A 14,722-nucleotide genomic window follows, 5' to 3' on the forward strand; every position below is an offset into this window, starting at 1 on the left:
CCTCTGTCCCCTGCGTGTCGTGGCTGCCGGCTTGTTGGGGGGTGGGCTGGGGTTTGGGGGCTTTTGGGGCAAAAGAGGACGGGGGTGGGGGGATGATGATGAACCCGGGGCGCAGGGGGTGATGGGGGGGTAATGCTGGGTTTGGGGTGGGCTCAGACCTCCCAAAACCTTCGGGAAAGGCTCAAACCCCCAAAAAACACCCCGGGAAGGGGTCTGGCACCCCGAGGGGCTGATGGGAGCCCCGGTTATGCAAATCAGAGATGGTGCGTCAGCGAGGGGCGGGATTAGCTCCAGGATGGGCGGGGCCTAAAGCAGTGCGGGCTCTGATTGGCCGCGAGGGGCGAGCTGATTGACAGCGGGGCGGGCAGCATTAACTCCATTGAGGGGCGTGGCTCACGGTGATTGACAGCGGGGCGGGCAGCATTAACTCCATTGAGGGGCGTGTCTCACGGTGATTGACAGCGGGACGGGCAGCATTAACTCCACTGAGGGGCGTGGCTCACGCTGATTGACAGCGAGGCGTGCCCAGCGGTGAAGCCGGATTGGCACTGGGGATGGGCGGGGTTTCCTGCATAACGGGCGCTGATTGGCTGAGGTTCTTTGATTGACAGCGGGTGTGTTGTTTGCGCGCGGCGCGGCGGGGGCGGGGCTGGGCCCGGGGGCTTGAGGGGCGCTGAGGGGACCCTGGGGGGACCCTGAGGGGACAACGAGGGGACACTGAGGGGACAGCGGGGCCATGCGGCTGCTGCGGTGCCTCGGGAAGCGCGCGGCGCTGGCCGGCGTCCCCACCTACATCGAGCACTTCAGCAAGTTCTCGCCGTCGCCGCTCTCCATGAAGCAGTTTCTGGACTTCGGTAAATAAAGGAACCCCCCGCCCCCTCCGCCCCCCGACCGCGACCCCGGCCCGGCCCCGGGACCCCCACCCTGCTCCGGCACCGGGACACCCCTCAGCCCCCGCCTCCGTGTGAGGGGAGGGAGCTCCGTGCACAGCCCCGGGAATTCCCGACCCCCTGCCCGGGAATTCCTTCACACCCCCTGCCCGGGAAACCCAAACCCTTCCCAGGGAGTTTCTCCCCTCTGCACCCCCTAAACCCGGGGGGATCTGGGGGCTGCTCCCCCTCACTGAGGGTGTGGTAACCCTGACCCCCCCCCAAATATCCCTTTGTTATTGGGGGCGGGGGGGTTTAGCAGCGCCCCCCGGGTGAATAAGTGGCGTTGGGATGTGGTTTCCTCACAGGCCCCTTGTGGGGGTGGCCCCTCTGCCCCCGCAGACCCCCTCATTTGGGGCACATCCTGACCCCCCACCCCCCCAGTAAATACCCCCTGTGAGGGACCCCGGCCCTGCACCGGCCTGGCCCCCCCAGGTGGGCAGCTGGGACCCCCCAATCTGCTCCAATGACCCCGGCTGGGGGGGATGTCCCCCCATGGCTGTCACCCAGCCTGGCCCCCTCTTGTCCCCTGCTCCCCAGACAGAGGCTGGGGGCTGCACTCCGGGGTCCTCCCTATCCCCCCAGCTCCATCCCCGTGTCCCTTGTCCCCAGGGATCCAGGCCTTTGGGGTCAGCTGTGCCCCCCCTGCACAGCTCCTGGTTGGGGACCCCTCTCTGTGTCCCTGGGGTCCCCTGGGCCTGCTCTGGGTTCTGGTGCTGGCCCAGCTCCTTCTCCCCTCCCAGCTGCACTCGGGGGTCTCCCAGCCCCAGTTTGGGCTGTTCTGGGTGCCACTGGGCACCCAGCCTGTCCTCGCAGTGGGCTGAGCACTGTCCCCACCCTCAGCCCTCCCTGTCCTCCCGCCAGAGTCCCCCAGTGTCCCCCAGCCAAGGACCAGGACCTGCTGCTGTCCCCTGTCCCTGCTGCCAAAGGGGTGGCAGTGCCGCCCCTGTGCTCTGGCTCTGGGGGGCTCACCCGTGTCCCCCCGTGTCCCCCCGTGTCTCCTCATGTCCCCCCGTGTCCCCAGGCTCCAGCAATGCCTGTGAGAAGACGTCGTTCGCCTTCCTGCGCCAGGAGCTGCCCGTGCGCCTCTCCAACATCATGAAGGAGATCAACCTGCTCCCGGACCGGGTGCTGCGCACGCCCTCCGTGCAGCTGGTGCAGAGCTGGTCAGTGTGGCCCTCGGGGACACGGGGACACTGCCAGGGGGCTGCTGGCACCGCCACCCGCGCTCCTGCGCTGGCTGGGCAGCTGGCATCGCTGGGAGTGCCACCACTGCCACTCGCCTGGGGTCCCACTGCCACGGGTCCCCCCACTCGCCTGGGGTCCCACTGCCACGGGTCCACTTGTTGTCACCTTCCTGGGTCCCCTGCACAGCTCCCATTGCCACTGTGGCTCCTGTCACCGCCCTGGGAGTTCCGCTGTCGCCTCGGGTGCCACCACCACTGTGTGTCCCACAGCTGTCACCAGCTGTCCTCCCCTGCTGGCACAGGGGGGACACAGGGAGGGGTGGCAGGCAGGGCACTCCCCAGCTGGTGCCACGCCGTGCCCTTGGGTGACACGGGCTGCAGGTCCTTTGGGGACACTCCTGTGCCAGCAGGGTGTCCCAGCCAGCGGCGGGGGACACCAGTGCCACAGGATGTCCCTGTCTTGGGTGGGTCTGAGTGTCCCTTTAAGTGCCATGTCCCCGTGCCAGTGCCAGCAGTGTGAGCTCCTGCGCTGGCTGGGCAGCTGGCATCGCTGGGAGTGCCACCACTGCCACTCGCCTGGGGTCCCACTGCCACGGGTCCCCCCACTCGCCTGGGGTCCCACTGCCACGGGTCCACTTGTTGTCACCTTCCTGGGTCCCCTGCACAGCTCCCATTGCCACTGTGGCTCCTGTCACCGCCCTGGGAGTTCCGCTGTCGCCTCGGGTGCCACCACCACTGTGTGTCCCACAGCTGTCACCAGCTGTCCTCCCCTGCTGGCACAGGGGGGACACAGGGAGGGGTGGCAGGCAGGGCACTCCCCAGCTGGTGCCACGCCGTGCCCTTGGGTGACACGGGCTGCAGGTCCTTTGGGGACACTCCTGTGCCAGCAGGGTGTCCCAGCCAGCGGCGGGGGACACCAGTGCCACAGGATGTCCCTGTCTTGGGTGGGTCTGAGTGTCCCTTTAAGTGCCATGTCCCCGTGCCAGTGCCAGCAGTGTGACCCTTTTTCTGGCCACCACGTGACACGTTGTTTGTCCGGTGTCCTGGGCTGCTGCCAGCGGGGTCAGGCCATGCCACCCCCATCACAGCCCCAACCCCATCAGAGGGCCAGTGTCCCCAAGTGCCAGCAGTGCGGTGGGACAGTGACCCCTGGTGCAGCAGATTTTGGGGTGGGGGCCTGGGCTGAGGGGCGCTGGCCCCTGGCCCTGCGTGCTGTCACCTGGGGTCACTCTCTGCTTGGGGGTGCCAGCTGGGGGATGTCTGTGTCCCCCCAGGTACGTGCAGAGCCTGCTGGACATCATGGAATTCCACGATAGGGACCCCGAGGACCAAGCCACGCTGGGACAGTGAGTCGGGAGGTGACGACGTGTCCTTGTCCCCCATCCCGGGGCGTCACCTCCTCCCAGACCCGCGCTGGTGTCACCCTGAGGTGCCACAGGAGCTGGCTCCGGCTTTTGCCAGCACCTGCAGCTCCCAGGGATCCGGGCCTGGAGCGGGGCTGTGCCCGGGGCGGGTGTCCCCAGCGCTGTCCCTGTCCCCTGCGCAGGTGTCCCCAGCGCTGTCCCTGTCCCCTGCGCAGGTGTCCCCAGCGCTGTCCCTGTCCCCTGCGCAGGTGTCCCCAGCGCTGTCCCTGTCCCCTGTGCAGGTGTCCCCAGCGCTGTCCCTGTCCCCTGCGCAGGTGTCCCCAGCACTGTCCCTGTCCCCTGTGCAGGTTCACCAACGCGCTGGTGACGATCCGGAACCGGCACAACGACGTTGTCCCCACCATGGCGCAGGGGGTGATCGAGTACAAGGAGACGTACGGGGACGACCCCGTGTCCAACCAGAACATCCAGTACTTCCTGGACCGCTTCTACCTGAGCCGCATCTCCATCCGCATGCTCATCAACCAGCACAGTGAGCCTGGGGGGCTGCCGGCCTGGGGGTCCCCAGGGGTCTGTCCTGAGGGCCCTCCCAGCCCCAGGGGTCCAACCTGAGGGTCCCCATCATCACTGGGTGTCCCTGGAATGTCCCCCCATCCCCAGGGGTCTGTCCTGAGGGTCCCCACCCACACCAGGGGTCTGTTCTGAGGATCCTCCCAGCCCCAAGGGTCTGTCCCAAGGGTCCCCACCAACCCCAGGGGTCTGTCCTAAGGGTCCCCACCCACCCCAGGGGTCTGTCCTGAGGGTCCCCACCCACCCCAGTGGTCTGTCCCAATGGTCCTCTCCTAACCCTAGGGGTCTGTCCCAAGGGTCCCCACCAACCCCAGGGGTCTGTCCCAGGGGTCCTTCCAGCCCCAGGAGCTCCTCAAGGTTCTCCCTGCCCCAAGGGTCCTCTCCTAATCCCAGGGGTCTGTCCTGAGGGTCTCCATCATCACCAGGGTGTCCCCCCATGTCCCCCCAGCCACAGGGGTCTGTCCTGAGAGTCCCCACTAATCCCAGGGATCCTATCTTGGGCGTCTCCCTGGTATCAAATGTTTCCCCCCACAGCCCCAGGGTGCCCTGGGGGTGTCCCTGGGTGTTCCTGGGGGTGTCCCTGGGGTGCCCCCAGCTCTTTGTCCCCTCCCCAGCCCTGCTCTTCGATGGCAGCACCAACCCCGCGCACCCCAAACACATCGGGAGCATCGACCCCCACTGCAACGTGGCCAACGTGGTGAGAGGTTGGTGGGCTCTGGGGTCCCACCCCCACAGCAGGGGCACTTCGGGGGGTGGGGGTTGCTTGGAAGTCCCCCTGGCACCACTCGTGTCACACGTTTGGGGTGGCCTCAGCCAAACTGTCCCCTGAGCTGTGCAGGACACACCAGGAACGTCCTCAGGAATGGGGAATGTTTGGGGGTGGGGGACCCCAAAGGCTGCCCCTGTTGGTCCTGGGGGTGCTGAGCCCTCTGTCCCCTCCTTTGTCAGACGCCTACAACATGGCCAAGCTGCTGTGTGACAAATACTACATGGCCTCGCCTGAGCTGGAGATCGAGGAGGTCAACGGTGAGGGGACAGCGGGGCTGAGGGGACAGCGGGGCTGAGGGGACAATGGGGCTGAGGGGACAGCAGGGGTGAGGGGACAGCGGCAGTGAGGGGACAGCAGGGGTGAGGGGACAACAGGGCTGAGGGGACAGCGCGGGTGAGGGGACAGCAGGGGTGAGGGGACAACAGGGCTGAGGGGACAGGGGGGGGTGAGGGGACAGTGGATTGAGGGGACAGCAGGGCTGAGGGGACAACAGGGCTGAGGGGACAGCAGGGGTGAGGGGACAGCAGGGCTGAGGGGACAGCAGGGTTGAGGGGACAGTGGGGCTGAGGGGACAGCAGAGGTGAGCGGACAGCGGGGCTGAGGGGACAGCAGGGCTGAGGGGACAGCAGAGGTGAGCGGACAGTGGCAGTGAGGGGACAGTGGATTGAGGGGACAGCAGGGCTGAGGGGACAACAGGGCTGAGGGGACAGCAGGGGTGAGGGGACAGCAGGGCTGAGGGGACAGCGGGGCTGAGGGGACAGTGGGGCTGAGGGGACAGCAGAGGTGAGCGGACAGTGGCAGTGAGGGGACAGTGGATTGAGGGGACAAGGGGCTGAGGGGACACGGGGGGCCCAGGCAGGGGGATCGTGGGTGGCTCCTTTGGGGTTGGGGATTCTCAGGTGGCTCCTTTAGGGTGGGGACCCTGGGGCAGGGGAATTTTTGTGTGGCTTGTTCTGGGTTGGGGGTCCCTGTTTCAGGGGGTTCTCAGCTCCTTTAGGGTTGGGGTCCCTGTGACAGGGGATATTTGGCTTATCTAGGTGTGGGGGTCCCTGTGGTGGGGGGTGACCCTTCCAGGCCTGGGGCAGGTTTAGGGTCAGGATTGTCCCCACCAATGCCAGTGTCCCCTCCAGCCTGCAATGCTGAGCAGCCCGTGAGCATCGTCTACGTCCCATCCCACCTGTACCACATGCTCTTCGAGCTCTTCAAGGTAGCCCAGCCCTTTGGGGGGGTCTCGGGGGGCTGTGGGGGACCCCCTGACCCCCCCGTGTCTCTGTGTCCCCAGAATGCCATGAGAGCCACGGTGGAGAGCCACGAGAACAGCCCCCGGCTGCCGGCCATCAGGGTGATGGTGGCCCTGGGCCAGGAGGACCTGTCCATCCGGGTGAGGGACCCCAGCCCACCCTGGGGAGGGGGGATGTGGGGAGGGGGGACAGGAGCAGCATTGTCACCTGCTCTGGTGTCCCCAGATGAGTGACAGGGGCATGGGGGTGCCCCTGAGGAAGATCGAGCGGCTCTTCAGCTACATGTACTCGACAGCCCCCACCCCCCAGCTGGGCTCCGGGGGGGCCCCCCTGGTACGTGACCCCCCCCAGGGGCTGGGGACCCTCGTGGGGAGTGGGACAGGGAGGGGGGGGCTGCAGCTGAGGGGGGCTGGGAGCTTTTGAGGGGGGCTGGAGTGGCTTGGGGAGGTTTGGGGGTCGTTTGGGGACCTGGAGTGGCAGGGGGTGCTGTGAGGGTGGCATGGGGAGGTTTGGGGGTGGCTGGAGTGGCACTGGGAGGTTTGGGCTTGGCCTGGGACCTTCTGGGGACGTTTAGGCTGGCATGGGGACATTTGGTGGTGTGGGAGTGCTTGGAAGTGGCACAGGGACACTTGGGTGTGATGTGGGGACCCTTGGGGTAACAGGGACACCCTTTATGGTGGCATGGGGACACTTTGGGTTGGCATGGGGCACTGAGAGGCTACAGTGAGACCCTTTAGGGTGGCATAGAGACCCTTTATGGTGGCATGGGGACACTTTGGGGTGGCATGGGGATCCTTTATGGTGGGATGGGGACACTTTGGGGTGGCATGGGGACACTTTGGGGTGGCAGGGTGCCCCTGTGGCCATTCCGGAGCCCTTTGACGGTGCCACCGTGACCGCTGGCAGTGTCAGGGACACTCCTGGCGCTTCTTGGGGCACTGTGGGGAGGCCGGGGGTGCCCTGAGGGTCCCCCCCCAGCCCTGGGGACCCCCCCACCCCAATTCCGTGCCCCCCCAGGCCGGCTTTGGCTACGGACTGCCCATCTCCCGCCTCTATGCCAAGTACTTCCAGGGGGACCTGCAGCTCTTCTCCATGGAGGGCTTCGGCACCGACGCCGTCATCTACCTGAAGGTGGGTACCTGTCCCCAGAGCCGCCTTGGGGGGGGTCTCAGGACCCTCGCTGAGCCCCCCGTGCCCCCCAGGCGCTGTCCACGGACTCGGTGGAGCGGCTGCCCGTGTACAACAAGTCGGCGTGGCGGCACTACCAGGCCAGCCAGGAGGCGGGGGACTGGTGCGTGCCCAGCACCGAGCCCAAGAACACCTCCACCTACCGCGTGCCCTGAGCCCCCCCGGGCCCCCCCGGCCACCGGGACCCCTCAGCCCCCGCCACGAGGTGTCCCCGAGTGCCCCGGGGGGTGTTTGGCATTCCGGTTCTTTGGGTTCCTTGGGAAGTGTGGGATGGGGGCGTGTCCCGGTGTCCCCGCCTTGGTGGCGCTTAGGGACGGAGCTGGGGGGGTTGGAGCAGCGCCTGTTGTTCCCTCACCGTCCCCCCCAAAGTCCCCACCCGCCCCAGGGGTGTCCCCAGTTTAGGCTGGCATGGGGACATTTGGTGGTGTGGGAGTGCTTGGAAGTGGCACAGGGACACTTGGGTGTGATGTGGGGACCCTTTGCAGTGACAGGACACCCTTTATGGTGGCATGGGGACACTTTGGGTTGGCATGGGGCACTGAGGGACTACAGTGGGACCCTTTAGGGTGGCATGGGGACACTTTATGGTGGCATGGGGATCCTTTATGGTGGCATGGGGACACTTCGGAGTGACAGGGGGACCCTTTATGGTGGCATGAGGACACTTTGGGGTGGCATGGGGACACTTTATAGTGGGATAGGGACACTTTGGGGTGGCATGGGGACACTTTGGGGTGGCATGGTTTAGGGTGGCATGGGGACACTTTGGGGTAACAGGGACACCCTTTATGGTGGCATGGGGACACTTCGGAGTGACAGGGGGACCCTTTATGGTGGCATGAGGACACTTTGGGGTGGCATGGGGACACTTTGGGGTGGCAGGGTGCCCCTGTGGCCATTCTGGAGCCCTTTGACGGTGCCACCGTGACCGCTGGCAGTGTCAGGGACACTCCTGGCGCTTCTTGGGGCACTGTGGGGAGGCCGGGGGTGCCCTGAGGGTCCCCCCCCAGCCCTGGGGACCCCCCCACCCCAATTCCGTGCCCCCCCAGGCCGGCTTTGGCTACGGGCTGCCCATCTCCCGCCTCTATGCCAAGTACTTCCAGGGGGACCTGCAGCTCTTCTCCATGGAGGGCTTCGGCACCGACGCCGTCATCTACCTGAAGGTGGGTACCTGTCCCCAGAGCCGCCTTGGGGGGGGTCTCAGGACCCTCGCTGAGCCCCCCGTGCCCCCCAGGCGCTGTCCACGGACTCGGTGGAGCGGCTGCCCGTGTACAACAAGTCGGCGTGGCGGCACTACCAGGCCAGCCAGGAGGCGGGGGACTGGTGCGTGCCCAGCACCGAGCCCAAGAACACCTCCACCTACCGCGTGCCCTGAGCCCCCCCGGGCCCCCCGGCCACCGGGACCCCTCAGGCCCCGCCACGAGGTGTCCCCGAGTGCCCCGGGGGGTGTTTGGCATTCCGGTTCTTTGGGTTCCTTGGGAAGTGTGGGATGGGGACGTGTCCCGGTGTCCCCGCCTTGGTGGCGCTTAGGGACAGAGCTGGGGGGGTTGGAGCAGCGCCTGTTGTTCCCTCACCGTCCCCCCCAAAGTCCCCACCCGCCCCAGGGGTGTCCCCATCCCAGTAAGGGACTGGTTCTGTCCCAGTAGGACCAGTAGCACTTCCCAGCACCCACAGCCCTGATGGGGTGGGGGCACCTGAGCCCCCCCTCCCTCCCCAGGTTCCTGTCCCTGCTCCCCCCTGATGTTGCACTACTGAGCTGTCCCCACCCCCCCACTTGCTGTGACCTGCTCAACCCTCCCCTTCCCCAAATTCCCCCCTGACCCCTCCCCACCGTCAATAAATTGGATGTTGACCGCCCCCCCGTGGTGGTTTGGGGTCCTGGTGCCTCAGTTTACCCCTCCAGCCTTGGGAGGGGGCTGAGGCCCGTGGTGGCACCTGGGGAGCTGCTGTGTGCCCCCCAGCCAGGTGACACCGGTCACTCAGCTCTGCACTGGCCCTTGATACCCTTTTATTTCCTGGGGTGGCCTCGGGGGGGCCGCGTTTGGGGCTGTGGGGGGGGGCGGGGTTCACTCCCTGCCCCCGATTTGGGGGTGCCCGTGTGTGGAGGGGGTCGGGCCATGCCCTGTCCCCTCCTGTGCCAGCGGTGCGGGGTGGGGTGGTGACAGGTGAGGGTGGCAGGACGGGCTGGGGGTGCCCAAGTGCCCTCCGGAAAGGGGCCCGGGGGGGCCGGGCCGGGCGGGGAGGGGGCGGCTGGAGCCGCTGTCCCTTGGCCGTGCCCCGTGTCCCCGGGGGTGCGTCCCGGGGGGGTGTGAGTGGGGAAGGGGGTGCTGGGACCCCCCCCTTCAGCTCCTCCGCTGCTCCTGGTCCTTCTTCTTCTGCTTCTCGCGCTGTTTCTCCGCCTTGTCGCGGGCCTTGCGCTCCCGCTCGGCCGCCAGGCTCAGCTCCTTCAGCCGCCGCTTGAGCACCGCACGGTCCTGGGAGCTGCCCACGCCCAGCGCCTGCGGCACCGCGGGCTGGCCACGCACCCCCCCGCGCCCCCTGCCCCGGGGTCAGCCCCCTGACAGCCTTGGGGGTCCCAGAACCGCCCATGGAAACCCCCTTTGAGGCTGAACCCTCCCAGACCTTCCTGCCCCATGGAATTGGGGTATCCCGAACCCTCACAGATCTTCCTGCCCCATGGAATCCCCATTTGGGGTACCCACAATCCTCCCAGACGTTCCTGACCCAGGGAATCCCCCACTGGGGCACCCCAATCCATCCCAGCCCTTCCCACCCCATGGAATTGGGGTACCCCGAGCCTTCCCAGACCTTCCTGCCCCATGGAAACCCCCAACCCATCCAAGACCTTTCTGCCCCATGGAATTGGGGCACCCCGAGCCTTCCGAGACCTTCCTGCCCCATGGAAACCCCCATTGGGGCAGCCCGAACCCATCCAAGACCTTCCTGCCCCATGGAATTGGGGCACCCTGAACCCTCCCAGACCTCCTGCCCCATGGAATTGGGGCACCCTGAACCCTCCCAGCCCTTCCCACCCCATGGAATTGGGGTACCCCGAGCCTTCCCAGACCTTCCTGCCCCATGGAAACCCCCAACCCATCCAAGACCTCCTGTCCTCTGGAATTGGGGCACCCTGAACCCTCCCAGACCTTCCTGCCCCGTGGAATTGGGGTATCCCGAACACATCCCAGACCTTCCTGCCCCATGGAAATGGGATAACCAGAGCCCTCCCAGACCTTCCTGCCCCGTGGAATTGGGGTATCCCGAACACATCCCAGACCTCCTGTCCTCTGGAATTGGGGTACCCCGACCCATCCCAGACCTTCCCGCCCCACGGAATCCCCCCTTGGAGCACCCAGCACCTCTCGCCCTCCATCTTTAGGGGTCCCTGGAGCCCCCCCCGGCCCCGCACCTTGAGCTTGGCCCCGTCGAGGAGCAGCAGGCGGGGCCCGTCCACGCCGCGCTCCGCGAATTCCCGCACGTAGCGCTCCAGGCCCAGGCTCTGCAGCCACTGCCCCACCTGGCCGCACGTCCAGCCCTCGGCCGCGCCCGCCGGCTCCTCCAGCAGCTGCGCACGGGGGTCAGCCGGGGGTTCCCGGGCCACCTGGGGGGGTGACACCCCCGGCCCCGCGCCCCCCGCGCCGCTCTCACCTCGTCCGAGGACTGGGACAGGGTGTGGTAGGGGTACGAGCACTTGGGGGGGCCGGGCAGGCGGGGGCTGGCGCTGGACGGCGGCGAATCCTCGCTCAGCTCAGAGTCCTGGGCAGAGGGAGGGGCAGGGCTGGACCCCCAGCGACCTCCAGAGCCACCCCAGTGACCCCCAGCGACCCCCGGAGCCACCCCAGTGATCCCCAGAGCCACTCCACAGTCCCCAGTGACCCCCAGAGCCACCCCACAGCCCCCAGCGACCCCCTGCAGCCCCCCAGTTGGGCTGCCAGACCCCTCTAGGCCTTTGGACACCCCCAGTACCTGTCCTGACTCTACAGGGCTTTGTCACCCCCACAAAGCCACCCGGATCCTGGGGGGCTTCGAGTCCTCTCCCTGCTGTTACCTGACCCTATGGGGCATTGTCCCCCGTCCCCAGAGCTGGTGTCACCTCCTCTCTTAGAGCCCAGGGGTGCCCAGGCCCGTCCCCAGGCCGGGCGCTCACCTGCGAGGCGGATTTGGCGGGGCTGAGCCCCTCGTGCCGGGGGGAGCCCGCGGGGGACGCGGGGCCGGGCGAGCCGGAGCCCCTGGCGCTGTCCGAGAACCACGAGAAGGGCAGGAACGGGGACCCCGAGGGGCGGCCGGGCCCCTCAGCCGCCTCCCTGGGGACAGTGCAGTGTCAGGAGGTGTCCCGAGGCTGTCCCCAGGCTGTCCCCAGTCTGTCCCTAGGCTGTCCGCCTGTCCTGGGGGCAGTCCCTCACCTGCTGCCCATGGACAGGCGGTTGCTGCTCTTCTCCTTGCGGCTCTTCCCAGAGGATGCCCGGCGCAGGGTCACCCTGGGGACAGGGGTGGTGACCTGAAGGGTCAGGCACCAGGACCCCCTTCCTCCCTCTCCTTGTCCCCTCCCGTCCCTCCCCCCTGCCCAGGGCGAGCTCTCACCCCAAATCCAAGAACTTCCTCCGTGTTTTCTTATCGAGCCCCACAGTCGGGCTGGCGGGCGAGGGGGGGCTCATGTCCCGGCTGTCATCTGCAGGGGTGGCACCGGGCTGTCACCCGCTGTCCCCTCCAGGCGTCCCCAGGGGGCTCTGGGGGGGGTCTCACCTTCGCTGTGCTGCCGGGGCCGGGGGTCGCGGCGGGCAAAGCCGGGGGAGCTGTCGGAGCTGGACTGAGGTGCAGGGGGACCCGAGAGCCCCTCCTGGGACGGGGTGTTGGTGAGGGGCCGGTAGCGGCTGAGGGGGGGCGTGGGGGCCGGGGGTTCCCCCAGGCCCGGCCGTGCCACCCCCGGCTCGAAGGAGAAGCCATCGGTGCGGGAGAAGGGCGAGGGGGCCGGGGGGCTGCCCTCACCCTCAGTGCCCTGCGGGGGCATGGGCAGGGGGTCACAGCCCTGCAGCCCCCCGGGGTTGTCCCCCAGACCACCTTCCCTGCCCCCCGACATGGCATCCCCCAACCCCAGCCTAGGTGACCCCCAGGCCTGTCCCTGGGGTTCCTGTTGTCCCCTGACCCTGTGACACCCTCAGCCCTCGGTGTTCCCCAAGGCCATCCCTGAGGTTCCCAATCCCTGTGACCCCCCAGCCCTGGTGTCCCCTGAGTCCATCGGTGTTGTCCCCAATACCTGTGAGCCCTCCAGCCCTCGGTGTCCCTAAGTCCATCCCTGAGGTCCCCAATCCTGTGAGCCCCCCAGCTCTGGTGACCCCCAAGGCCATCCCTGGTGTCCCCAGTCCCTGTGACCCCCCAGGCCCAGTGTCCCCCAAGGCCATCCCTGAGGTCCCCAATCCTGTGAGCAGCCTAGGTGACCCCCAGGCCTGTCCCTGGGGTTCCTGTTGTCCCCTGACCCTGTGACACCCTCAGCCCTCGGTGTTCCCCAAGGCCATCCCTGAGGTTCCCAATCCCTGTGACCCCCCAGCCCTGGTGTCCCCTGAGTCCATCGGTGTTGTCCCCAATACCTGTGAGCCCTCCAGCCCTCGGTGTCCCTAAGTCCATCCCTGAGGTCCCCAATCCTGTGAGCCCCCCAGCTCTGGTGACCCCCAAGGCCATCCCTGGTGTCCCCAGTCCCTGTGACCCCCCAGGCCCAGTGTCCCCCAAGGCCATCCCTGAGGTCCCCAATCCTGTGAGCCCCTCAGCCCTGGTGTCCCCTGAGTCCATCCCTGTTGTTCCCAGTCCCTGTGACCCCCCAGCCCTGGTGTCCCCCAAGGCCATCCCTGGTGTCCCCAATCCATGTGACTCCCCAGCCCTGGTGTCACCTGAGTCCATCCCTGTTGTTCCCAATCCCTGTGACCACCCCCAGCCCCGGTGTGCCCCAAGACCATCCCTGAGGTCCCCAATCCTGTGAGCCCTCCAGCCCTCAGTGTCTCCTGAGTCCATCCCTGAGGTCCCCAATCCTGTGAGCCCCCCAGCCCTGGTGACCCCCAAGTCCATCCCTGTTGTCCCCAATCTGTGTGACCCCCCAGGCCCAGTGTCCCCCGTCTCACCGTGGCCTCGGGCCCCTCGTCGCCCTCGGTGGAGCTGGCGCTGTCGCGCAGGCGGGAGCGCGAGGGCCGCTGGCGGCGGCCGCGGGCCAGGAGCCGGGCGCGGGCCTTGTGCAGGCTGCTGTCCAAGCGCGGCGTCTCTGGAACCACAGCGGTAAAATCTGGCAGTGAAAGAGAGACCGGGGCAGAGAGAGACGGACAGACGGACACACGGACAGCGGGATGGCATGGGGTGGGAGAGAGCGGGAACGTGGAGGTGGTGGGTGGATGGATGGATGGATGGATGGATGGATGGATGGATGGATGATGGATGGATCCATGGATGGAAGGATGGGCAGATGGAAGATGGAGGGAAAGATGAGCAGGGAGGAGGGGACAGGGAGCGGAGGCAGGTGGACAGACAGGGAAGGCCAGCCCAGTGGAGAGGGACAGAGGGACAGAGGGACAGGGCAGGAGAGTCAAAGGGCAGGTGGGCGGTCCCAGGAAGACAGGAGGGGGCACAAGGAGAGGGAAGCATTGGGGACATGGATGGGGCACCCCGGTGGGGCAGGACAGGGGACAGGGGGACAGAGAGAAGTGTTCAAAGAGATGGCCCAGCATGGGGACAGAGGAGTGGGTGACCCTGAGGACAGAGTGTCCCTGTCACCCAGGGGGGACACGCTTTGCCCAGGTCCCACTGGGATCCCCCCAATATCCCCACCCTGCTCTGACCCCTGTACCCCAACCCCACCCGAGCAGTGGCTCAGGGCCATGTCCCCTGTTGTGTCCCCAGGTCCCTGTCATCCCCTGTGTCCCCCGACCCCCATTCCTGTGTGCCCTGGACATGTCCCCATGTCTTTGTCACCCCCACACCCCCGTGTGTCCCCACGTCCCCTTCCCCACGCACATCCCTGTGTCCCCAAGCCACATTGTCCCCAAGCCCAGACACGGGAGGAGACTGAGGGTGGGTGGGGACCCACGGGTGGCTCCGCACCCCTCGGGGGGTTCTGCACCCCAGGCCCCCCCACAGGAACTCACCAAAAACCTCGTCCGTGTCCTGCAGCTTGGAGACCGACATGGTGGGACAGGGCTGGGGACAGAGGGGACACTCAGGGGGAGGGACAGACCGACATGGTGGGACAGGGCTGGGGACAGAGGGGACACTCAGGGGAGGGACAGAGCGACATGGTGAGACAGGGCTGGGGACAGAGGGGACACTCAGGGGGGGGACAGACCGACACGGTGGGACAGGGCTGGGGACACTCAGGGGGAGGGACCAGTCCCTCTGTGCCTGCCCGTGCCCCGCTGCAGAGCGGCCGGGAAGGGGTTAAACCCCCCGCCCCCGGTGCCCGGGGAGTCTCGGGGGGGGCGGGGGCTCCTCGGGCCTC

General features: G+C 67.4%; 2 protein-coding genes across 4 annotated transcripts in view; one reads left to right on the forward strand and one right to left on the reverse strand.

Moving 5' to 3' along the window:
* The first annotated feature begins 637 nt into the window (after positions 1 to 637).
* PDK2 (pyruvate dehydrogenase kinase 2) lies at positions 638 to 9,105 on the forward strand. 3 transcript variants are annotated; one of them, XM_041426549.1, is made up of 11 exons: positions 638 to 854; positions 1,954 to 2,095; positions 3,391 to 3,462; positions 3,828 to 4,012; positions 4,665 to 4,754; positions 4,999 to 5,076; positions 5,950 to 6,026; positions 6,102 to 6,200; positions 6,286 to 6,393; positions 8,298 to 8,411; positions 8,483 to 9,105. In XM_041426549.1, the coding sequence occupies exons 1-11, from the start codon at positions 737 to 739 to the stop codon at positions 8,621 to 8,623; spliced, it is 1,224 nt and encodes a 407-aa protein (XP_041282483.1). In that variant the 5' UTR covers positions 638 to 736; the 3' UTR covers positions 8,624 to 9,105. The 3 variants fall into 3 exon arrangements, with proteins under 3 accessions (XP_041282483.1, XP_041282482.1, XP_041282484.1); XM_041426548.1 differs by lacking the exons at positions 8,298 to 8,411; positions 8,483 to 9,105 and adding exons at positions 7,078 to 7,191; positions 7,263 to 7,624; XM_041426550.1 differs by lacking the exons at positions 8,298 to 8,411; positions 8,483 to 9,105 and adding exons at positions 7,123 to 7,191; positions 7,263 to 7,624.
* Positions 9,106 to 9,249: 144 nt separating this feature from the next.
* Positions 9,250 to 14,722, reverse strand: part of PPP1R9B (protein phosphatase 1 regulatory subunit 9B) — a 17,621-nt gene continuing 12,148 nt past the window's right edge. Inside the window, exons 12-20 of the mRNA XM_041426250.1 lie at positions 14,373 to 14,424; positions 13,359 to 13,495; positions 11,992 to 12,244; positions 11,830 to 11,917; positions 11,652 to 11,726; positions 11,396 to 11,552; positions 10,897 to 11,004; positions 10,658 to 10,813; positions 9,250 to 9,746 (exon numbers count right to left, since the gene is read on the reverse strand). Coding sequence (XP_041282184.1) covers positions 9,591 to 9,746; positions 10,658 to 10,813; positions 10,897 to 11,004; positions 11,396 to 11,552; positions 11,652 to 11,726; positions 11,830 to 11,917; positions 11,992 to 12,244; positions 13,359 to 13,495; positions 14,373 to 14,424 — 1,182 coding nt within the window. The 3' untranslated portion in view covers positions 9,250 to 9,590. The remainder of the gene's footprint in view (positions 9,747 to 10,657; positions 10,814 to 10,896; positions 11,005 to 11,395; positions 11,553 to 11,651; positions 11,727 to 11,829; positions 11,918 to 11,991; positions 12,245 to 13,358; positions 13,496 to 14,372; positions 14,425 to 14,722) is intronic.

Source organism: Onychostruthus taczanowskii, unplaced genomic scaffold, assembly GCF_017590055.1.
Source record: "Onychostruthus taczanowskii isolate IOZ18803 unplaced genomic scaffold, ASM1759005v1 scaffold91, whole genome shotgun sequence".
In the NCBI taxonomy this organism is placed as follows: Eukaryota; Metazoa; Chordata; class Aves; order Passeriformes; family Passeridae; genus Onychostruthus; species Onychostruthus taczanowskii.

Excerpts from the sequence above, each read along its gene's own strand:
- PDK2 (XM_041426549.1), top strand. The coding sequence starts at position 737 with ATGCGGCTGCTGCGGTGCCTCGGGAAGCGCGCGGCGCTGGCCGGCGTC. Across the intron at positions 5,077-5,949 it reads GGAGATCGAGGAGGTCAACG|CCTGCAATGCTGAGCAGCCC; the intron begins GTGAGGGGACAG and ends TGTCCCCTCCAG. Across the intron at positions 6,027-6,101 it reads TGCTCTTCGAGCTCTTCAAG|AATGCCATGAGAGCCACGGT; the intron begins GTAGCCCAGCCC and ends CTGTGTCCCCAG.